General features: G+C 44.9%; 1 protein-coding gene across 2 annotated transcripts; it reads right to left on the reverse strand.

Annotated features, from left to right (window-relative positions):
• Positions 1 to 486: 486 nt before the first annotated feature.
• pkd1l3 (polycystic kidney disease 1-like 3) lies at positions 487 to 23,016 on the reverse strand. Of its 2 annotated transcripts, XM_052063060.1 has the most exons (23): positions 22,376 to 23,016; positions 15,673 to 15,786; positions 15,542 to 15,567; positions 15,443 to 15,464; positions 15,288 to 15,349; positions 15,130 to 15,192; positions 14,714 to 14,872; positions 14,418 to 14,530; positions 14,221 to 14,344; positions 14,017 to 14,139; positions 12,726 to 12,945; positions 12,344 to 12,525; positions 11,813 to 12,043; positions 11,554 to 11,655; positions 9,872 to 10,050; positions 8,892 to 9,038; positions 8,603 to 8,805; positions 4,783 to 4,970; positions 3,491 to 3,623; positions 3,212 to 3,407; positions 2,879 to 3,095; positions 1,622 to 1,706; positions 487 to 623 (listed from the first exon to the last, which is right to left on the reverse strand). In XM_052063060.1, the coding sequence occupies exons 1-23, from the start codon at positions 22,698 to 22,700 to the stop codon at positions 580 to 582; spliced, it is 3,258 nt and encodes a 1,085-aa protein (XP_051919020.1). In that variant the 5' UTR covers positions 22,701 to 23,016; the 3' UTR covers positions 487 to 579. The 2 variants fall into 2 exon arrangements, with proteins under 2 accessions (XP_051919020.1, XP_051919019.1); XM_052063059.1 differs by having other exon boundaries at positions 14,017 to 14,344.
• Positions 23,017 to 24,203: the final 1,187 nt, after the last annotated feature.

The following is a 24,203-nucleotide window of genomic DNA, read 5'->3' on the forward strand; positions in this document are numbered from 1 at the left end:
TATTATCATGGACTCAATGTGGAACAAAAACAAAATTCACTGCATTAAATGTCACACATTGTTTGAAATGAGAGCTGTTTATTCAATTCCACAATTCGAAACCAGGTTGATGATAGTTTGTCACCTCTTTGGAACAACATCGAAGCAGCTGCAAACAATGCTCTTGCACAAATAATTTAGATTTACAGCTCATAAAAATACAGTACAGGTTGTTAAAAATTTTACACGAACCAGTCATCTTAACACTGCACAAATAGGAACTTAATGGTTATTAGCGCTAAGTATAGATTCGAACAGAAATGTTGTGAATCATCAACAATTATGCTGATAGGGAATTTAAAGTTTAAAGGGTTTTGAAGGGACAGATTAATTTTAGTCATCTTCATGACATAAAACCTTCAAAGAAAGTGCAAATAACTTAAAAATAACAGCAATCATTTGATATAGATCATTAAAATCACCACTGCCAGGTAGTTGGGAGGTTGAAGGAGCGAATACCAGAATAGAATCTGGATTTTTTAATTTCAATGGAGTCAAAGGGGTGACTCGGGAAAAGACGGCGCAAGGGAGGCTGAATCCTCAGCGTTCGCCCCTGGAATAACGCCTGCATTTGTCTTGTTGTTCTGGAAAATGGAAAAAGATGCATCATGAGTCTTGTGGCACTTTAACCTTGCTTAATTTCTGTACCTGTTAGGGTTCTAATAGTTTTGGATATATTTTTGTTTCGTTAGGGCTTGTTTTTCAAATTCATTATCAAAACAGCTTGTCTTCAGTTTTAATTAAGTTTGTAGAGCAGGTCTGTTCATTTTTTATTAGTTTTTCTTTTACCCCACCCCAAAATTCCTTCATTGTAATTTTCTTTTAGTCCTCGTTTCAGTTTGTCCAGTGAAAGACAAAGAAAAAAACAATATTAAGTCGTCAACTGCAATTTTCCAACAACTGTTTGACGTCCCTTCTGTGCGGATGTCTTTCATACTGAAATATCTGGAAAATGAACTCTGAAATGTATCATATTGACAAAAACAAAGGACATTTTCCTTAAAATGAAGGAACAGAGATAGGAACATAAGATGCATTTTAACTTGGATTTTTTTTTCTTCCCAGCATTCCTGTTGTATTGTTAAAAAGTTTTTGGGGCGGCACAGTGCTCGACTGGTTAGCACGCTGGTCGAACAGTGCAGAAGCCCAGCTCCAGCCTTCCTGTGTGGAATTTGCATGTTCTCCTCGTACCTCTGTGGGTTTTCTCTAGGTACTCTGTTTTTCCTCCCACAGTCCAAAAACATGCACTGTAGATAAATGAAACACCCTTAAATTGTCCCTAGGTGTGAGTGTGAGCTCAAATGGGTGTTTATAATCCTGGAAATACACTTTATGGGAAGAATATGCAACCGTCAGACCTGAGCCAAGGTTCAAATACGCTCACCTTTCTGCCCTCAATGACGGCATCATTTCTACTGACTTCTTTGAATTCCCTCAGTATGTTTTTAAACAATCACATAGTGTGACTAATTTGGAACCCGCAGACTGCTGCTTGGAAAACTCGAATGAAGGTCAAAGCATATTGTCATCACAGGCAACAAGGGCTCAAAGAGCATTATATGAAATCATTTTGACCCCTTACCTGACAGCACTTGTTCAATTTCTTCAATTTCCTCCACTGCTACAGGTTTAAGCAACAGGGCGAAAAAGACAGCAACTCCAATCACCTTGAAAAATTAAGACAACAAATCCTCTTCACCCAAGAACCGTAAAATATGTCTTGACATTTGAAACATTTATTCATTTTACAACAGCTGCAGTAGATCAGTCAGTCAGTCAGATAGACGGACGAGGAGACAGCAGTAGGAGAAATGAACGGACAGAATAGCAGTAACAACAGCAAAAATGATTTTACATATAGGTACTACCCCAAAAATTACAGCTCACTTTAAACTGGACTTTTTTTTCCAGCCTCGTGAAAACTCACCCAATTTAGAGGCTTTCACTGTGATGTCGAAGTGGGGCAAATTTTGAAAAGGCTCGTTCGCATATGCATTTGGCAAATGGGCACCTCAGAAAAGATTTGTCGTCATAAACCTTTCTAGTTTATGACGGCAAATCTTTTATTTGCATTTTGTCACGCCACTTAATGAAAATAATTCCCCTCGAAATTGCACAACTAATATTTTTTTTGTTTACAGATGTCTTGAGGGAAAAAAACTGAAATGACATGTGCGTAAGTCGCAGCCTTTGCTCAAGACTTTGTTGAAGCACATTTGGCAATTCTTCAGCAATACGCCGCCCGGTGGGCGACTGGTTAGCTTGTCGGCTTCACAGTTGCGAAGTGCAGGGTTCGATTCGGGCTACGGCCTTCCTGTGTGGAGTTTGCATGTTTCCCCCGGGCCTGCGTGGGTTTTCTTCGGGTACTCCGGTTTCCTCCCACATTCCAAAAACATGCACCAAAGGTTAATGGACCACTCTAAATTGTCCTGAGGTATGTGTGTGAGCGCAGATGGTTGTTCATCTCTGTGTGTCCTGCGATTGGCTGGCAACCAGTTCAGGGTGTTCCCCACCTACTGCCCGATGACGGCTGGGATTGGCTTCAGCATGCCCTGCTGTCCTTGTGAGGATAAGCGGATCATAAAATGGATGGATGGATGGATGGATGGATGGATGGAAAATGAAAATCAATCAAATTTGGAATAAGGCTTTAACAAAACAAAAATTGGAAAAGTGATGCAAACATTTAATATGAACCAACTACGATTACTAACAATCAGCATAAGGCCCTGCAATCTTAAGTGTGGGGCACCACATACTGCATGAAGAGAATACTTTTGAATAAATACCCATACTAGGGATGACTGTGTGAATTTGGACAGCTTTCATCCAGACCCACCTTGAGAGGCTGTAATATGACAATGCTCTGGAAGAGAGAGAGGCCCAGAGACATGATCCACTTAATGGACTTTGCCTTGCCATAGTAAAAGCCATAGAGCAAGGTGAAAAAAGTGGACACGCCACTGAGAGAAATTAACAGGAACCAGCCGATGAACACACACCACCAAGGCAACCAGCAGCCGGATGACACACTCTTCTTTTTCACGGGAGGTGGGCTGGGCCACAGACAAGGAAGCAAAAGTACAACATGTTCTCACCAAATGTACGCAATACTCTAAATGTAACATACCGGTACTTGTATTTGTGTGAGTGTGACGGGGAAAGAGCCTACCAGCAAGCTAAGTGACTGCTGAAAACCATATCGGCCTTGCGAACCAGCAGATTGGTGATGTCCAGTGCTTGTGCGTAATCCTGTGGACTCGGGAAGTTCTTTCCATCCAACGTTTCTAGACACAAACGCACACGACAAAGGGCGGCGAGGAGGAACTTGCTGCAGTAGACCCAATGCAGGTCGCTCTCAGTTTCCCCTTGACGGACAAAGACCCAAAGAAAAATTTTACAGCATCTCTCCGTATGTCTCGTTTTTTTTTTTGCATGAAAATTAGAGCACCTTGCATCAGATGGATTAATTCATGCACTCTTTTCAAGGCTGCAAAGAGATCAGTGATGGACTCCAATCTGTACATCTGTGCCATTTTGTTCCGTAGACTTCTGCTCAGCAGAGAAAGGACCTCATCGGTTTCCTGGGAAGGAGTAACAACAAATAGCAACATTACAGAATATCAATCAGAATCAGAATCATCTTTATTGGCCAAGTATGTGGAACACACAAGTAATTTGTCTCCGGTATAACACGCTGCATTAGTATCATTGTAAACATTGGCATGACAAATAGGTATGCGAGGACATTTCCTAATGTAAGTGAACCGTAGTGCGGTGGTACCACCCAGTGACAACTGTGAGACAATGTGCAAAGTATCAAGCAGAGCTAAAGTGATCTGTGGTAGAATACAATACAATGACAGTTTATACAGTTGGTGCAGAAAATCATTGATCATTGTTTGTTGTACATGAAGAGTGACTACGTCAGTGACTGTTTAGGGATTTAATGGCTCGAGGGAAGAAGCTGTTTAACTCATTTAGTACCAGCCAAATCTAGACCAAGTCTGAAAAGACGTTTAAAAACGTCTTTGGGAGTGAATGAGTTAAGTGTCTGCTGTATTTGGTGCACATGGATCTGTAGCGCCTGCCTGAGGGGAGTAGCTGGAAAAGGTGGTGGGCAGGTTGCGGGGGGTCCAGGAGGATTTTCCGTGCCCTTGTCTTGATTCTTGCAGTGTGCAAGTCCTCAAGAGTGGGTAGGGTGGTGCCAATTATTTTTCCCGCCGTCCTAACTGTCCGTTGAAGTTGGATTTTGTCCTTTTCTGTGGCGGCCCCAAACCAAACCGTGATGGAAGAACACAGGATCGATTCGATGACTGCCGTGTAGAAATGACGTGGCACCTCCTGTGGCAGGCCATGCTTCCTCAGCAGCCTCAGGAAGTACATCCTCTGCTGGGCCCGTTTCAGGATGGAGATGGTGTTGACTTCCCACTTCATGTCCTGGGAGACTGATTCCCAGGAACTTGAAGGCCTCGACGGTTGACACAGGGCAGTTGGATAGTGTGAGGGGCAACTGTAGAGAAGGATGTTTCCTGAAGTCCATGATCATCTCTACAGTCTTGAGCATGTTCAGCGCGAGGTTGTGTCACCAATGCATATTCGGCTGACTAAAACAATGACGACACATGACCCAGTTGAGAGTAACTGATATACAGGGCTCCTTTTTCACTGGCAGAGTGATTTTACAAGGTCAGTAATGAAGCCATGTAACGTGAAACAAAGCGTACCTAATTTTAAACCCACCTTTAGAATGGTTGTTATGGTAACCAACTGGGGTCTCACTTTGTCCTCTGAGCAGTTTTTTGGAGACTTCGAAACAATGCGTGGTTTGATGCTTCGGAATATGGTGATAATGAGGATGTTGATTGGGAACATGAGAAGACCACTCTCGACGCCCACCATGACGTCCTGCCACGTAATTCGCAGTGAACCTGGGCAGGGATCATTGACAGGATATTGTAGAGTTGATGTGCCAGTGAGTAAGTTATTCAAGGGGTGCCGTCGACTCCACTGTTGCCCCATAGTCATCCTTCACAACTCACTTTTATTGAAACCACGCATCCATATCGTGTTCAGGATCATGGGTGAGCTGGCCTATCACAGCTGGCAGCTGCAGTGGCGTTAGCCTGTTAGCTGAGGGAGGCTAATGGCTGCCTGCCAATCGAGCCTTACAAAACTTTAGTGTCGCTGAATGTCCGACCATTAACATCTGGTGTAATTTGACCCAGATGATCCTATCGTCTCAAAATGTCACACATTTGATGATCGTCAAGGCCTGAAAAAACGTTAACAAACTTATTTTTCATTGTCGTGGGAGCACCATCTACTGGCTAAAGGAAATACATGTTTTGATCTTTGATGGTTTCTCTTCTAGCGGGTTAAGAATACCTTTATTAGTCTCGCAATGGAGAAATTCCAGATTCACAGCAGCAAAGTTATGAAAGGAAGAAGTAGAACAACAAAAAAATAGGAGCTGCTGGAAAGGCAGCCACTCTCGCGGCGCCATTTTGAAGTCAAAATAACAAAAAATAACACAAGACAACACATAGGACAGAGACAGTCGTGCAATCTTCACCACTTTTCTGCATACACTTGTCTGTTGTCTGAAGCAGTTATAGATGAAAGAGGAGAGGATCAAAGTGTCCTTTCACCAGTGGATCAGAGACATCATGCTGAAAAATGTGCACACGTCTGCTACAAGCAAAGTTTTGAAAGCAAACACGAAGCTGTAGCGTCCATTGACGAAAAGAGATTAGTTCACTTCTCCTGTCCCACATAATCCGCTTCAAACTCCAAGCCGCGACTCCCAGCTCCAAATCCGCATCGGCACTCCGCGCCAACGCTCCTTTCTTCTCATCGTCGGCTCCTCAAGACCTCCATCCATCCAGCCGCAGACCGTTCAACAGCACCGATCTCTCCGCTGAACAAAGCGGGGCTGTGAAAAATGCTGCCCATTACAGGCGCAAGACACAAGCGCCCCGGGACTGTCCAGCAACGACAGTCAAATGGCGCCGACATTCCTCCAGTCAAAAACAGTGCTGGTATACCCATGCTGCCGAGAAGGCGCAACCACCAAGCACAGAGTCTCCTCCTTGATGAATGTCGTGGCCAAAAAATGCTGAAAAAGGTCCACATCAAGTCCACACGACGTAACAACAAACACAAAGTGACAAAAGAAACACAAGAACAACAAAAAAAAGCAAGGCTCATGAGAGCACTTGCTGACGGCTGCCTACTCGGGCGCCATCTTGACTTCAAAGCCGGATCTACCTCTTATTTGCTAGAAAGAATGTTGATGATGATTTTTTTTTTGTAAAATGGAATTGTTGTGAGAATCCGCTGTTTGCGAAAAAGAACACACAAATTTTGATGGTCTTACCAAGCACAAAAGCACTCATCACTATCTTATTCGTTTATTGCGCATTTTGTTTGTGGACTCAAAACTGCCAAAGTCAAGCAGATGACTTTGACAGATTGTGTTTTTTTGGGAAAGGAAATCGTAAGAAAGGCAGGATGATGCAGCAGTGGAAAGAGTGTAAAGTTATGCAGTTACCAAAATTTGGTCCAAAAGTAATTCGGGCAATTATGATATGTGGCCAACGATTTACTGCATGCAAACAACCGTTCATCCTCACATTCACAACTATTGGCAATTTTGAGTCTTCAATTAACCAAACATACAAACTGCCTATTTGGTTGTTAACCAGTCCAGGGTGTAGAGCCCGTCTCTCACCCAAATCAGCTGGGATAGGCTGCAAATAAACATTTGACTTATATTTCTGCATTGAACACAAATGGAGGAACGTGACTTAAATGCATATGGAAAAGTCTATGAATATTATTATTATTTTTAAAAAGCCTACACTTCAGCACAACCAATACACTGAAGTTTATGATCGATCTTGTCATATGTATGCTTTCCTCTCACCTCAGCATATCAACACAAACGTGCATTAATGTCATTAAAATGTTTCCAGTGCTTCCTGTTTCAAGATATAGTCTATCTATGTCAATGAAGTAATCATCACCAAATTCAGCGTTTTTCAGGGGAGTGAATTTTAGTGATGGCCTCTTTTTTTTTTTTTACATACAGACCACCTGTTCTATAAGCGCCAATGTTCAGCCCAATCACGTGTCACTTTCAGTTTCACTCTGGTCAATCATCCCTTGTGCTTTCTGCTAGTGATATGCTCCACTTTAGCTGTGGTTTGTCATGCGTGATATCGGCTTGCACTCCTGTACATCTCTTAACAGCATGGGAGAATGGATGATAACAGTCTACACCTGTGCTCAACTGCCACGTTTCTGTGAACTAAAAAATGAGACATTGACAAATGCTTTCCAAACCATTTTTTCATCATTGTGACCTACAACATGTTTAACTCAATTGGAAAAAAAAAGGAATATTTTCGAGCTAAAGTTCAAAGGAATAATTGATTTGTGGCCCCGCACATGTACACCTTCTTATAATTTGAGATTTGGCTGTGTTCAGTATCAAGCAAGCACATTCACTTGCATGACTTGTGTGCAGCGTGGGATCCACTTCAGTGACGGTGTGGGTGTGGTTGTGAACGGCCGTGTGTCTCTATGTATGCCCTGTGACTGACTGGCAAACAATTCAGGGTGTAGTTTGCCTTCTGCCCAAACTCAGCTGGGATGTGCATCTGCTACCCTGTTCAGGAGAAGCGGTGTTGAAAATGGATGGATGGATGGACTTCGACATTGTTTTCATCTGACCGTATCTTTTCCTACATGCATTTGTGTGATTTGAAGTATTTATTTTCGTTGAAAAAAAAAGACTGTTGCCTTTACACCCTAGCTCACAACCCAGAAATAAAGTAAATATAAAAAATATATAGGGATTGCTGTCATCTGGATTGTGATTGGTTAAATTTGATCGCAGCCACATTCCTAGTTCTAAGAGGATGAGCACACAATCTCAGTTGTTTATTTAGACTTTCCTTCTGTAAGATATTTTAGCTGCACAACTTAGAGGTCACATTACTGATGGACAAAGCTTTAAATGATTTACTGTTTCATGGTTTCAAGTTTAGTTTTTCTAATCACAGAAACCTGGCATTTTGATCAGCGGGGGAGGGGGGGGGTAGATATTTTTTTTTAAATCTCCTTTTTAGCTCATCAGGAATCAATTGTGCTTTAAAATTGACATGAGGCAAAAGCTTGAGGTCAAAGTTGAGTTGAGTTTATCCGAGCTGAGTTAGGGGAACAGCCAATCACAACCACAGGACTGACTCTTTTACTCGGAGATCCAGCAAAACAGTTTTAATGAATAAGCTTTACATTTAACCCAGGAGTTTACACAGAATCAGATTATTCCGATGCTTGACAATATCAGCACCACAAATAAATTGCCAGAGCATGATTTTCTTTTCATCCCAAATGTGCCCACCACTGTTGCGGGCCAAATGTAAAGGTCATATTTCATGTACATGTATGCATGATAAATACAGATGGCTCTATTCGATATTATGAACCATTGGCAGTCAAATGCGGAACAAATGGGCATAATCCAAGCACAGTAATGATTCAAAAACTGATCTACCAATGGAGAAGACGACTGGAGAATCCTCATTCTCTGGAACGTTCCAAAAGGCAATATTGATGGCCATGGTGCATAGGAGCAGGCTCATACAGCAAGAAACCCTCTGAACCCGAGTGAAAGGGCTCCGCCATGGCGGATCCACAATGGACATCCATATATGTTCATCCCTAAAACCTGTCGATGTTCGGCTCTGGAAAATATTCCTGATAATAAAGAGACAAAGTATGTCATGACTCAGAGTATTGCGTGACGTGTTCCCATGCTTTCAAGACAGCATAGCATGCCTTACCTGAAGCAGGAAACCTCATTGCTCTTTGCAGCATTGAAAATTTTCTTCGCCATACCATCGCCATGGTTACTGCTTATCCAACAGTCACAAAAGAAGTGCCAAACATGTTGAGTTTGGAGATCCTGTATGGTCACCTTGTTGATATACCTGAACACGAGAGCAATTCATTAAAGCACTCATCAGTGTGTATATGCCATCCAGTGGTGAGGCGTCAGGGCCAGCAATGCCTTCTCTGCTGGCCTCGACAACAAACAGAAGCACTGACCAACATTCACATCCTAAATTCTTGAAAAGATTTGCTTTATTAGATTGTGTGCGCACATGAATGCATTTATTAATCCGCAGTGGTGAGTGTGATGGATTTTCTAAGAATCTTCTGTTTGTCATGTTACAGTGATTGCATGCTGTTGTGTTTTTGTACAGTATTGATAGTTTCTATAATTGCAATGTCAATTATTATATTATATGTGTACTAAGATAAGTGCCTTCTCACTGAAGGCCCAGATACCAAATGCATCGCCCACCATTGATTTTATTTATCCAGTAAGCTCTGAAGAGTTAGCAAGCGTCCTATGCTACAGCCATGGGCATCACACCTGTGGGGGGTATTGGATTCAACACCTTTACTGGTGAAAGGGTTTAGCACCCTCTCCTTTACCGCTGTTGTAACACTTGCCCACTCTGGCGCTCTCTGTCTGCACTACTGTAGCCTGCTCATCCTCTTTTATTTTCATGCTTTAAATTTCTGCTTCTGCCATATGGACCATGCGCTGCTTCTGCGCCGAGTTTAAAGGCAATGAGAGCAGCCACTTCCATTGGCTGCGAAGCAAGTCAGTCCTCTGTGTTTACGCCCTCAATGGCGAAAACCCCCCTTTCTAAATGTCTGTGAAAATACCAAAAGAAAGAAAAGTCCTCCCATATGCACAAATACGCCAGACTTGCGCTGGGTACTAAAATTGGGCTCTGGATTTCTTACGTACCATGATGGGTGACCTCCAGAGTTGTCGTGCTGCAGCCTAATGTTTCGCACTTGGCCCAGTGGGAAAGGTGTGGCCAACAGAAACATATCGACAGCTCCCCTCTCAAACACGAGCTTGTCAGGATCCGCGAGATGGTGTGCATCACTTTGTCCCTCTGAGCCAATCATTGTCACTGTAACCTAGAGAGAGACAATTCATCTTCAGAAACTTAGCATGCTTGACCCTACAATGTCGACGATGTTTCACAACCATCAAGTTATTATTCGGATTTATATGTTACAGCATGTTGCTAAAGTATTGGGCACATTTGAAGTCCCCATATCTCATTAACTATGAATGGTAGTAAGATAAAAGTTGTGCCATTTTAAAGCTAATTACATTAAGTTTTTTGTAAGGCTATTGATTTTCTAAATTTCTTTTCAGACCCATTAATGGCGTTCACTCAACCAGAAAAGGCGTGTTGTGTGCTTAAATTTGCAAAAACTGAATCATGGACTGTTGATCAACGTGCATTTCGCAGAAAATTCGGAAAGGAGCCACCAGAGAGGAAGTCCATAGTGAGATGGCATGGTAAATTCATAACGGATGGTTGCTTGTGCTTTAAGTTGAAGGCACGAAGAACAGAAACTGTTGCAACCATTGACAATGCAATGCTGGGACGCGTTTGGCAAGATGTGTGTCGTGTGACCAATGGTCCTCACATTGAACATTTCATGTAAAAATTTAGATTACAAGACCTCTGAATTTACCAGATGCGTTTTTATATCCTGAATAGTTTCTGAGATATTCAATGTCAAAATGTGCCCAGGACTTTTGGAACACCCTGTATATTACAAGATGGGCGGCCCGGTGGGCCAGTGGTTAGCCGGTCGACCTCACAGTGCAGAGGTACCGGGTTCAATTCCAGCTCCGGCCTCCCTGTGTGGAGTTTGCATGTTCTCCCCGGGCCCGCGTGGGTTTTCTCTGGGTACTCCGGTTTCCTCCCACATTCATGTGGCAGGCTGATTGCACACTCTAAATTGTCCCTCGGTGTGAGTGAGAGCGCGGATGATTGTTTGTCTGTGTGTGCCCTGCGATTGGCTGGCAACCGGTTCGGGGTGTCCCCCTTCTACTGCCCGAAGACAGCTGGGATAGGCTCCACCACCCCCGCAACCCTTGTGAGGATAAAGCGGATCAAAAAATGGATGGATGGATGGATGGATAATACAAGATATAGCAGAGTATTTTGGTGTCACTGGGAAAGTGTTGATTTTGAAACGGCTGCCTAAAAGTTAGTTTGTTGGAGAAACTACCAAATACACAAGTTCCTTTTCCTTTTGTGCCCTTTTGTTTGCTAGATATCGTGTAATCATTTTTGTCAACCTATGATCATTAAATCAGATTTCAACATCCACGAAAGATGACAGGTTTTAACAATAGTCAAGCTAAAAGTGTTTTCTGAGGTGAATCAACTTATATTCTTTTAGCATTTAGCCAAATGCCAAAGTAATTCCAGATTTTTTTGAAGGTCTTCAATAGTCAATTTGTTCACCTAAACTCTTATTGTTTAATTTCTAATCCATTGTGTTGGTGTATAAAGACAAAATCAGAAGGTTTTAGCCACTTTCCAAAGATGTAACTCTATATTCCAATTTCATTCATCCAATTTCACACCCCTTTGTGTGTCATTTATCAAGACTTACGCTGGCAGTCGTCCCTGCATTCTTGCGCTGTCCAGTTTGGACACCGATCAAGTAGTTGTACTGCGCACACGGGTGGTTGTCCTTCAGCAGAGTCATCTTCCTCTGACATTTGATTATTGCCATAATCATACAAATGTGTTGGAAGGAAGTTGTTAGCGAAGAGACATGACAGGTTATAATACAGTAATTGACAAGCTTACTGTCTTCAGTGACAAACAAAAACAGATTTTTTTTGTGCGCGTGTGTTTAATGAACTCACTCTGGAGCGTGATCTGCGGTCAGCATAGCACGCCCACAAGAGAGTGACCAGGTAGAGGCTAAAAAAAGCACAAAGCAGTGAGAGCACCACATAGTTTTGAGAGACAGTGCCAAACAACTCCGCCGTGCGTGTTAAGTCCACATAGTTAGGCATCACAAAGAAGGAACCCCCAAAAAGAGTGAGATGGTTGCAGAGACAATGAGTTTGTCTGGGAGTGCTTTGCTTCCCAACCTAGAGGTAAAAACAACATTGTGTGAAATTTTAAGCAGCTGTGTGAAATTCTAACTTGTGACCCTTATCCCCCCACCTCCACCTAAATGACAACTATGTGCCCTGTGATATTGAAGAAAAACAAACTTTCTGACGAAGGAAGACAGCAAAAAGACAAGAAACACTCAAACAAAATGAGCTTAGCTGCCTCCAGAAAAAAAAAAATAACATTTGATCATTTGAATAGCCCTCTTTATTGGATCTGTGTATGCAGAGCGTAGGCAATGTTTATTTTGGAAAGATTTACCTGATAAAACTTACCTGACAGCCATCTGTGCTCCATGTTTGTTGGTCGATGCTCCAGTGCATGCACTTGGTCATAAAAGTGGTGATGCTCAGCGCAATGCCTGGCTCCCACGTGGAGTTGAAGAGTTCACTGCTAATGTACCATACCCCCGGAGTCTGCCGTAACATCTCCGGAGTTAGGATCCATTGGTAGCCTCCTTTGGTGAGAAGGGAGACAAAAACAAAAAACAAAATATGAAAGTGCATGAATGAAAGAATGAATTAGTGGCTCAACTCTTTTTAGTGAAATATTCAGCTTAACAAGCAACTGCAACATGCACATTTGCTTTGAACCAAAGAACCAATAAGGTTGTCAAATTGGAATTCTTTTTCAAAAATTGTCCAAAGTAATGGTTACCTATTTGGTTTAGGATGGTTATGTTGGCAAAGTAACTGGAATTGGGAGGTGACCCTTCAGACAGTGTAAGAATCAAGGACACATTCCCACTGGGCTCCACTCTGACACAAACGGACATCGTAGGGTCTGAGACGTTGACTCTCGTCAGTACCTTTGCATTTTCTTCAAGTACGACTGTTTGGTTAATCACTGTTGAAACGATTGGGCGAGGCATAAATATCTGTGAAGAAACAAATTGGTACCATTACCTCTGCCAAGGAGAATGTGTTTTCATAGCAGTCGTATTGTTTTGGATTAAGTAAAATTCTTTGATTCTTTGACATATGAAGCACACTTACTTTTGATTTATCCATCCATCCATCCATCCATCCATTTAATCGAAAGAGAATTTAACATGACCATCCTAGGGTGTTGTGTTCCTTTCATTCAAAAGTCAGTGTCACTAAGTTTCTAGCTGACCCATGACCTTAATGAGTACGATTAGAATAAAAAAATGAATATCCATAATTAAGCATAAAGTAACACACAAAGCAAATCAATAAATACATAACACATCCACATATATGCACACTCACTTCACAATTCCTCTTTCGTGGGTAAAAAAAAAAGTGGTTATATCTCAGTATTATTGTTTTGAGATGTAAATTCACTTTCCGCCACTGGGGGAGGCATACTATTGTTCAACACTGTGCCAATTTGGAAGAAGAAGAGAACAGGAAATTCAGGTTTTGAGAGTTTTCCGTTCTTCTTTTTACCAACCAGATTTTAGATTCACCAATCTGCACCTCTTAGAAGGCTCTGGCCATTTCTCAATAAACGTGCTTGTCTGTCCTTGTGATCTCCCAAAATGTCATCAGTCATGGCCTAAGTACTTTTTCAATTAAAAGTACACATAAATCAAGAAAGCACGGAATACCCTGATGCTGTTGTTGTCAGCTAGCTTAAACCAAGGATACCTCGGTTGCTTCTTGTAAAGCAGCATTGCCCACACTTTAACAACATGCAAGCGACTTTAAAATCACCAAATCCAAATGATCTACCTACTTGATGTCTTTATTTGGTTAATTTATGGGAATTGATGTGATGTTTGGTATGAAGATGGCTCGCTCCATCAGGAAACTCATTGATGAAATTGACACTGAATTCACATTACAATAAACAGCATATAGTATGAAATGAAATCATTTCATTTGATAAATCACACAGCTTTGTCGCTTTCCTTTCACTCCTTTTCGAAAGCCAATCGAAAGATGCATGCATACTCCGGTGCTGTGGACTATCACAGCTGTACCTCGATCATCTCTGTGAGGTTGGACAACTCAACATCTGACTCTCCATCACTCAATAAAAGGCTGCAAACAGTTCCAGAGATCTTGTCATCAGTTGGATGGGGATTCACCGAGAATGTAGCCATCTGACAAGCAAAACAACTGCTGAAAGATTGCCGTTTACAACAACAAAGACGGATAAACAGGCCAATGGCGCGCGTACACACCTGAGCAATGATTTTTTCGTATCGGCCAATGTGACTTTGCAGAACGGAATATGGGGGCATGATGATGAACTCACCATCTTCCACTGAGCCCAGAATGACATTGCTCAGGTCTTCAGGGTTGTGACTGAGTGAAAAAGGGGAAATCATAATTTTAAAGTTTCTCTCATCTGAGTTCCATGACGAAAGTCAGGACCAACCTGCTCAGATAGATGGAGCCCGTTGAGTGCTTGATGACGATTCTTTCTGATGTCGCTGAACCCAGTAGCACTGAAATGGTCCGGAAAATTTCAAATATATCCTCAAATAGGGACTGCAGGGACGTAGGGGTACGTTACTGACTATTTTGCAGCAGCAACAGTAGTTAACTCATTCAGTACCAGCTAATTCTAGACCAAGTCTGAAAAGACGTTTAAAAACGTCGTTGGGAGTGAATGAGTTAATTATTATGACTTTTTTTGTGTCAAAAGCTTCTATGTATTCTGTGTAAACTTACAGTAGGGTTAGGGTTCGCCTGGATGTCACATTTGTTCATGGACATGTCAAGGATGCTCATGCTGCAGCCAATGATGTGACTTATGACGTCAATGTTTTCGAGGGCAAGTTCAGGTGTCAGATTTTGAGTGCCTTTCAACAAATACCGAATGAATCCATCCTGAAATGGGTGAGAGAGAGCTTATGATGTTACTGAAGCATTAGCGGTAGCAAGGAGAGAATAGCAATATTGTTCTTACTGACAGAAGAGGTCTTTTCCAATTCACTTTGTATTTGATACAGAGTAGTGATTCGATCATAGAAATGTGTAGACAGTAATATGTGTCTCACAATATTTATAGTACTGTTTTTGGAGAAGGTTTCCAAGAGCCCAGCACCATCTGTTCATCACAGCATACAGTGCATCGAGTAACCCACCCTACTTCCATCCGTTGGCTCTCCTGCCTCCGTTTCCATTCGCATGAGTTCATTGTCAGCTTCCTTTGGCCGATAAACCATAAATGTGAGTCCATTGTGCTCTAGACAACTTTATATTTCGTCAAATTCACTGAATGGGGGAGTGGGGGGGGGCATACCAAAAGAAGGTTTACAATGTTATAGATATGGGCAGCCATCGGGTGTTCACTCCTTTTGAACCCTAGAATAGGGTGTGTTTGACAGTGTCACACAACAGAAACAAACAGTTTAAATTTTGCTTTTCAATCTTGACTTTTGGAGTAGCCTCACTTACGTGATCCAGATGCCAAATTTTCCTGTAACCACAAGCAAAAGCACCACATTATTAAAATTCTGACTTGGCTTCCTATTGTCAGCAAAATGCGTGGCTCACCTGTGTGTTTTGTGATGACTGCAAACCTTTCCAGATGATTAAAAAAAAAAAAGACAATACACATTGAGATTTGGAGGTTCATCTATATGTAGAATCCAAAGGCGGGTTGCTCAAGGTTTCGTGACACCTACTGTGGGTGCAGAGGAAGCCCCGTTTCTGGTTGCAGTCGGATGACACAACAAGTTGAAACGGATTGTGCTTCACGTACGTGCAGCTGGTCGCATCTTTGGAAGCAACAACATTTTCTGTGGGATGTGTGCATAGAGATGCACACAAGTACTTACTGCACAAGCAGGCAGGTCATTTACTCATCTACGATACTAAAACAAGTTTTGGGAGATACCAACCTAAGACAAAGGTGTATCGCTCCCGTGGCTCGTCTTTGTGTCCTGAGCAATCACATCTCGATTGAGCCTCCTTTCGAGCTTTAGAAGACGGCTCAACAAACTCATATATTTCTCAAAGTTGCTCAACTAGTCTGTCGAGTTGTGAGCTCGGACAGAGAAATCTTTCAATGAGTTCAATGGACCGTATTTTCACGAAACATTAAAAGGGGTAGAGCAGTGGTGTCAAACATACGGCCCACTGTCTGGAACCAGCCCCCAAGAAGGTTCTACCAGGCCCGCAGGATAATTTAAAAGTAAAAAAATGCATAAAAGACATGGAATGAATATTTTTAATAAGGTGCAATCCATGGAGTATCTATCAAGGACATGTATGTCACGTCCCGTGTTTGCCAGCAGGGGGCAGGCCCTGTTTGCCACCTGCGCACCTGTCACCCATTGGGGACTAATTACATGGGCTTTATTTGGGCGCTCTGGCAGTTGACTTACTGCCGGAGTATTCCACGCCGTGCCATTACTCTCGCCGAGTCCTTCTCGAATAAATTATTATCTTAAAGTCAATTGACTGCGATAGCGTGCAGTCTTATCCGCTCATGTGAAATTCGATAGTTGCCAATTCATTCTCCTTGCTATTTTTCCCGCAAGCGTTTTCTGTTACCTCCTTAATTCATTCCTGGTCCTTATTTTTGACCAGCGCTTTTTGTTGTTTCTCCCGGACGGGTATTTTGTGTTTTTGTATTAAACTTCTTTGTTCTCTGACAAACCTTTTCTGTGTCTGCTATTTCGGGGATCCACTACCACTTCCTTATTTTGTTGTGCACGAAGCAATTATTCCATCGCTTCGGGCACAACGTGACAGAATACTCCGGCCACCATGGATCCCGCAGACTTAGAAAAGATTTTGGCCGCTCTGTCCTGTCAAGAGCAACAGTTGAGTCAGCAGGGCCAAGCCATTACGTAAATCAGCGGCGGGGTTTCCATGCTGGCTCACAGGTTCGATGATTTCGAACCCCGTCTTGTACGGTTGGAGGAACGGCGAGCACCTCCCTCCGTAGTTCGTCCTACCACCACTGAGGCACCCGCATCATTCCCCACAATGATGAGGGAGCCGTCGCTTCCACACCCCCCACGTTACGGGGGTGAGCACGGGCAGTGTGGGTACTTTCTCCACCAGTGCTCACTCGTCTTCGACCAACAACCTTCCGTCTATGCTAATGACGCCGCGAAGGTGGCATATGTTATGAGCTTGTTGACAGGTCCGGCGGTGTCATGGGCGATGGAGACGAGTGACGCGAAGCTGAGCCTCCGGTCTTCGTTCCACGACTTTGTTACGGCGTTTCGCCGGGTGTTCCACCATCCCGTGCGGGGCAGAGAGGCGGAGGGCCGGTTACTCGAACTCCACCAGGGGAGGCGATCGGTGGCGGACTACTCGATCGAGTTCCGGATTTTGGCCGCCCAGAGTGGCTACGATGACCGGGCGCTGTGTGGACTGTTTCGCCGCGGATTAAACACTCAGCTCAAGGATGAACTGGCGACCCGCGACCACAGCTCCGACTTGGAGGAGTTAATCGAGCTCTCCCTACGGTTGGACAACCGCCTGAGAGAGAGAGACCAGGAGCGGGGAGGTGATCGTTTCCCGTCCCGGCGTGCCACGTACCGCGGGGAGGACCGTGGGATGCTTCGAGCAGCAGGACCCGGAGATCACCCCTGATTCCGGAATGTTGCCACCGAGGAGGAGCCGATGCAGCTGGGTGGTGAAAGCTCTGGATCGGAGTGGAGAAGGTGCCGGTTCAACGATCGGCCTCAGTCTGACAGCGGTCAACAAGGACCTCATGCTGCCGGAACCTTTACCATCCTCGTTCACTGAGAGTTGTGAGTCACGACCCCGCGCAGAGCCTCCCGTGCCTCGGCGAGCCGACTCCCGGCCGGGACACCCCAGGAGACTGGAACTCGAAGGCGAGATATATGGGGGGGGGGGGGGGGGGGGTCCCGGTCGCATCGGGTTAGGGCTCTGATAGACTCGGGGGGCTGATGGTTCTTTTATGGACACCGACTTCGCCTCTGACTTAGGTTGTTATGTCGAGAAGTTGGCCGATTAGAAGCGGGTTTTTGATCTCGATGGGCGCCTCCTGGCGGTCGTAACGCAAAGAACAGAACCACTAAGGCTCCAATTATCCGGAAACTATGTCGAGCATCGACGGTTTTATTTAATGCGGTCTCGAGCCGCTCCGGTTGTTCTCGGTTTGCCCTGGCTCAAGACTCACAACCCCGTGATTTCCTGGGAGCGCCCGGCAATAGAGAGTTGGATCCGGCACTGTTACGAGCATTGTTTAGGATCAGCCGTAGGGGAGCACGAACCTGCCGGTGACGACTCCCCCGAAACTATCTGCCTTGATCGAGTGCCAGATTGCTATCATGACCTACGACAAGTGTTCAGCAAGGAGCGCGCACGCTCTAGGCCCCCGCACCGTCCCTACGACTGCGCCATAGACCTGCAGGTGGGCGCTCCGTTGCCGAATTCACGGCTATATCAGGTGTCCCAACCCGAACGAGAGGCACTAACAGAGTACATAAACAGCTCGCTAGCTGCAGGTCTAATTAGACCATCGCGATCACCGTTAGGTGCGGGATTTTTCTTTGTGGGGAAGAAAGACAAGACCCTGCGACCGTGTGTGGATTATCGTGGTTTGAATGACATCACAATCAAAAATAAATATCCGCCGCCATTGTTGGACTCCGCTTTCGCTCCTTTGCAAACAGCCATAATATTCTCGAAGTTAGACTTACGCAGTGCTTACCATTTGGTTCGCATCCGGGAAGGCGACGAATGGAAGACTGCTTTTAAGACCCCGCTGGGTCATTTTGAATATTTAGTCATGCCCTTCGGGTTGACAAATGCTCCCGCAGTATTCCAAAGCCTGATCAACGACGTATTAAGGGACATGCTGAACATCTTCTGCTTCGTCTATCTTGACGATATTTTGATTTTCTCCCGGTCGTTACAAGAACACAAGCAACACGTCAGACTGGTGTTACAGCGTTTATTAGAGAACAGGCTCTTCGTCAAAGCAGAGAAGTGTGAATTTCATGTACCCGTCATCTCTTTTCTGGGGTCTATTATTGAGCAGGGCAAACTGAGAGCAGACCCCACCAAGACGGAGGCGGTGACGAACTGGCCAACGCCGGCTAACCGGAAGGAGTTACAGCGCTTCTTGGGGTTCGCTAACTTCTGCGGTCGTTTTATTCGCGGCTACAGCCAAAAGGCACTCCCGTTGACCCGACTGACGTCCACTAAAGTCCCATTCAAATGGGACTCGGCTGCGGACTCGGCGTTTGCAAGCTTAAAAGCAGCATTCACTAATCCTCCAGTGTTGCAACATCCTAACCCTGACTTCCCGTTCGTCGTAGAAGTGGACGTCTTGGATTTGGGGGTGGGGGCGGTGCTGTCCCAGCGTTCCCCGGTCGATCAGAAGCTACACCCCTGCGCCTTTTTCTCTCGTCGACTCAGTGCAGCCGAGTCGAACTATGACGTGGGCAATCGCTAACTGCTGGCTGTAATCGCCGCCTTACAAGAATGGCGCCACTGGCTCGAGGGGGCTAAGGAGCCATTCACTGTCTACACAGACCTCAAGAACCTGGAATATCTCCGCTCCGCCAAAAGACTCAACCCCCGTCAGGCCCGGTGGGCCCTATTATTGACCCGGTTCAACTTCGTCCTCACATACTCTCCAGGTTCCAAGAACACCAAGCCCGACGCCCTTTCCCGTCTCCACGACCCCGTGGAAAGGGACCGGACGCCAGAGGCCATTCTCCCGGCCCAGTGCATCGTGGGGGCGTTGGGGTGGGAGATCGAGCAGAAGATACAGGAAGCTCTGGATGGAGTCCAGGTTCCGGCTGGACGCCCCGCAGGGAAGCTGTTTGTGCGGGTCCAAGGTGGCCTGCCATCCTGGGGTGAACCGGACTGCGCATCTCATCACCCAGCGGTTCTGGTGGCCGGAGCTTCGGAGGGATGTGGTGGACTACATCAATGCCTGCTCCCCCTGCGCCTGCGGCAAGACCTCACGTCGGCCTCTGGCGGGATTGCTCCAGCCATTGCCCATCCCTCCTCGACCTTGGTCCCACATCGCCCTGGATTTCGTCACGGGTCTTCCTCCATCCCGTGGGCGGTCAGTTGTCCTCACAATCGTGGACCGATTCTCTAAGGCTGCCCATTTTGTTCCTCTGTCCAAGTTGCCGTCTGCACTGGAGACCGCCGACCTCCTCGTCCAACACGTCTTCCGTCTCCATGGCATCCCGATGGACATCGTCTCGGACCGGGGGCCCCAGTTCGTGTCCCGCGTATGGAAGCGGTTCTGCCGATCCCTCGGGGCCACGGCCAGTCTGACTTCGGGATACCACCCACAGTCCAATGGACAAGCCGAGTGTGCCAACCAGGATCTGGGGGCGGCCCTCCGCTGTGTATGTCTACACAGTCCCTCCTCCTGGGTCGACCACCTACCTTGGGTGGAGTATGCGCACAACACCCTCGTCTCTTCAGCCACTGGTAGGTCCCCCTTCATGTCGGCCTACGGGTATCAACCACCGCTGTTCCCGTCCCAGGAGGGACAGGTGGAGGTCCCGTCTGTGCAGCATCACCTCAAGCGAGCCCACCGCGTGTGGAAGGAGGCCGGAGCTGCATTGTCCCGCACGGCGACCCGGAACCGGCAGATCGCGGACCGTCGCCCGGCACCTACTTACGTGGTGGGGCAGGAGGTGTGGCTGGCAACGAAGGACCTCCGCCTGGCCGGCACATCCGCGAAACTGGGGCCGTTCCCCGGACCGTTCGTGGTCGAGTCCATCGTCAGCCCCGTCACGGTCAAGCTCCGGCTACCGGCCACCATGAAGGTTCACCCCGTGTTCCACGTCTCCCTGCTCAAACCGGTGGCTTCCAGTCCCTTGGCTCCGTCTCCCACTCCGCCCCCTCCTCCGCGGGTCGTCAACGGTGACCCGGTGTACACGGTTCGGGCCATCCTGGACTCTCGGCGCAGGGAAAAGGGGTTCCAGTATCTGGTCGACTGGGAGGGCTACGGGCCTGAGGATCGGCAATGGGTGCCCCGCTCCTGGATCCTTGATCCGTCCCTTCTGCACGACTTCCACGCAGCTCATCCAACCAAACCGGGTAGGCCGCCGGGAGGCGTCCGTTGAGGGGGGGGTACTGTCACGTCCCGTGTTTGCCAGCAGGGGGCAGGCCCTGTTTGCCACCTGCACACCTGTCACCCATTGGGGACTAATTACACAGGCTTTATTTGGGTGCTCTGGCAGTTGACTTACTGCCGGAGTATTCCACGCCGTGCCATTACTCTCGCCGAGTCCTTCTCAAATAAATTATCTTAAAGTCAATTGACTGCTATAGCGTGCAGTCTTATCCGCTCGTGTGAAATTCCATAGTTGCCAATTCATTCTCCTTGCTATTTTTCCCGCAAGCGTTTTCTATTACCTCCTTAATTCATTCCTGGTCCTTATTTTTGACCAGCGCTTTTTGTTGTTTCTCCCGGACGGGTATTTTGTGTTTTTGTATTAAACCTCTTTGTTTTCTGACAAACCTTTTCTGTGTCTGCTATTTCGGGGATCCACTACCACTTCCTTATTTTGTTGTGCACGAAGCAATTATTCCATCGCTTCGGGCACAAAGTGACAATGTGAATACGGGTACCGGTACTTTATTCTTTACACTTAGCACTCTCCTTAGTTTGTAAGGTGTTGGCAGGGATTAAATATACATTTTGTATGCAGATATGTAAATGGTTTAAAAATTCCTTTCTTTATAAATCTTGTTTAATCTTAAAGTGCAAAACTATATTTTTCAATACCAATACTTGTTTAAGTTTTGTGCCTTTCTACAATCAGTGGGATCAGTTGCAATGCATCAATGTGAATGATAAAAGTAAATTGCACATATGTCTAAGGAAATCTAAGGTTCTTCATGAAATGTTTTGTAAAAGATATGTTAAATAAATTTCAACTATGCTATTTCTGTGTTGGACACATACACAAGACACATTGTATGACGCAGGCATGGTAAAACGTACGCTAATTTAAAAAATACGGTGGCATGCATACATGACAGCATATGTTTTTAAAAAGGCAGTCTAAGCAAAACTGAGTTTGGGTGTACTTTAAATATTTAACAATGTAATCACTTTATGTATTTATTTTTAGTAATTATTAATTTAGTAATTAAAAAATAATTTTTAGTTTATCAATCCTCATCCGAAAATTCATTAGTCTTATTCTTGTGTATCCGAAATGAACCGCTATCATGTTGATACTCTTAAATTTCCTTTGTGTGTGTTTTGACTGAATCACAACGACACAGAGGATGGCATTGTCACATCTCTGAAACAATACACCGAGTGATTGCCTTTGCACAGTTAGGGAGGAAATAAAAGGAGGAATGCATGTTGAAATTATTGTGCAAAATTCATTGACTGACAAAAGAACAGAAATGTACCGTAGTCACCCAACAGGGCTTCCAGGTTGTCCTCACGATCTCTCTGCCCCAGCCACCAGGTGAGGTTACCGATGTTTCTCTGTCTGGTGAAGTCATTCAGAATCATTTTGATGGCATCATTAAACTCTCTCAGGAGGCGTCCTCCTCTCTGTGCGCAGCTGCTCCTTGCTTGTGTCCAGGATTTAGATTCTGCCCAAATCTCATAACAAATATGTTGGAAAACATGTTCACAGGGTGGAGGTCTTCTGTCAGGTTGACAGAGTTCCGTTGGTTCGGTTAAATATCCAGAAGCAACCCATGAAAAGACAGCAAGTTTAATGAACATGTTTGCTCTGTTTAGATGTTAGTTAACTCGGGCACACAATCGTGCGGGAAGACAGGCTGGAACAGCAACTGGTCAGGGTTACTTCTGTCGACACATGTAAAGCAGAGCGCTTTCTCCAGGAAAATGCTGCATGTGTTGTCAATACTTTAGGAAAATCACTTCAAACACCCAAACAAGATGCAAAACTAAAGTTTACTTACACTCCGAGCAGGATAAGCGGATTGATGGATGGATATCTGGCTTTGATCAGCTTTTAGTCAACGTCTTCGGCCAACCCTAACGGACTGAGAAGCTAGGATCTCACCAAGCAATTGGATTGTAGAAGAGCCACTCCAGGAGCGGGATGTTTTACATTTCCATATGAGTCTACCTCGCAGATGTTCTCAATCATTAATTTGGCCTCTCTATCAACATCAGTGATTAACTGTGGCTAAAACGTAGCATTGCAAAGATGGACAAATATTTCCAGAAACAACATTTAATTTAAAGAATGACGAGGTGTCACAAGTATCCCAAGAGCAACGAATACTCTGCCAACACGCTAACGTGGCTAACAGGTGCAATGCTGTCGTATCACCAGGCTTCATTTGGAATTTCTGGGCGAAGTTGTGTCTCATGATGGAGTGCCAACAAAATGACATACTAGTGACAATGCTCGAGAGAGTGGACATGTTGCCTAACTTTCTCTCTGGCTGCGTGCTCAAAGATAATGTTGACGCTTTGGTTAGTTGTGACGTCGAAATGGCAAAATAACAAACTGATCGAATGGAGATGAAGATTCACAGTGTTACCTTGAAAGAAAGAAAAAAAGAGGGCCTTTTTTTTTTTCCTGCCAACATGGCAACCAGGTAAGCATCACTAGTTGGTGTGAAGGAGCGACCTAAACACCACCAACAGCTATAGGATCCATAGAGCCAGATCAGTGCTTCTCCCTGTCCTCAATTATTTTGTGACCATATGTATATATTTTGTGCCTTACATTGAAAAGGAAGAAACTAAACGACAAAAAAGTCGGGAGTACAATTTTTAAAAAATATTTTTTTTAATTTTAGGAATACATTTATAACTATTCTCTATAAGGAAAAAAAAATGCAACAACAAAAACGCCACTCCGAGTGCAATGAATGTGCTCATCAAAAAAGACGATTGAACCATACAGAGGAACGTAACGTTGTGTTACCTGCGAGGTTAACAGATGAGCTTGTACAGGGTCAGGCAAAATGATCTGACACATTTGTACCGGTAGTTTAAATAAAAGGCAAATAAAGTAAAGAAACAAAAAGTGTTTTCGTTTTCGAAAAGTACCGGTACATATAATGTCATGATGTTTTAAAAATTAAGTGGAGTTCTGGCGGCGCGAGGTCGCCCGGTAGATTTTCTTTCAATGCAAATCCAGTAGGTCTGAAGTTGTTAACCTATAACAAGACCGTGTCTTGAGCTGGTACGGGATCATGTCTACCAAGATTGAAGTGCAAACGGAACGATCGTTGTGTTGAAGTTACA

Source organism: Hippocampus zosterae, chromosome 4, assembly GCF_025434085.1.
Source record: "Hippocampus zosterae strain Florida chromosome 4, ASM2543408v3, whole genome shotgun sequence".
Lineage (NCBI taxonomy): Eukaryota > Metazoa > Chordata > Actinopteri > Syngnathiformes > Syngnathidae > Hippocampus > Hippocampus zosterae.

Coding starts and splice junctions, on each gene's coding strand:
- pkd1l3 (XM_052063059.1), bottom strand. CDS start 22,700: ATGTTCATTAAACTTGCTGTCTTTTCATGGGTTGCTTCTGGATATTTA. Junction 14,345..14,417: donor GGCTCCATCTATCTGAGCAG/GTTGGTCCTGAC, acceptor TTTTTCACTCAG/TCACAACCCTGAAGACCTGA. Junction 9,039..9,871: donor TCTGGAGGTCACCCATCATG/GTACGTAAGAAA, acceptor TCTCGTGTTCAG/GTATATCAACAAGGTGACCA.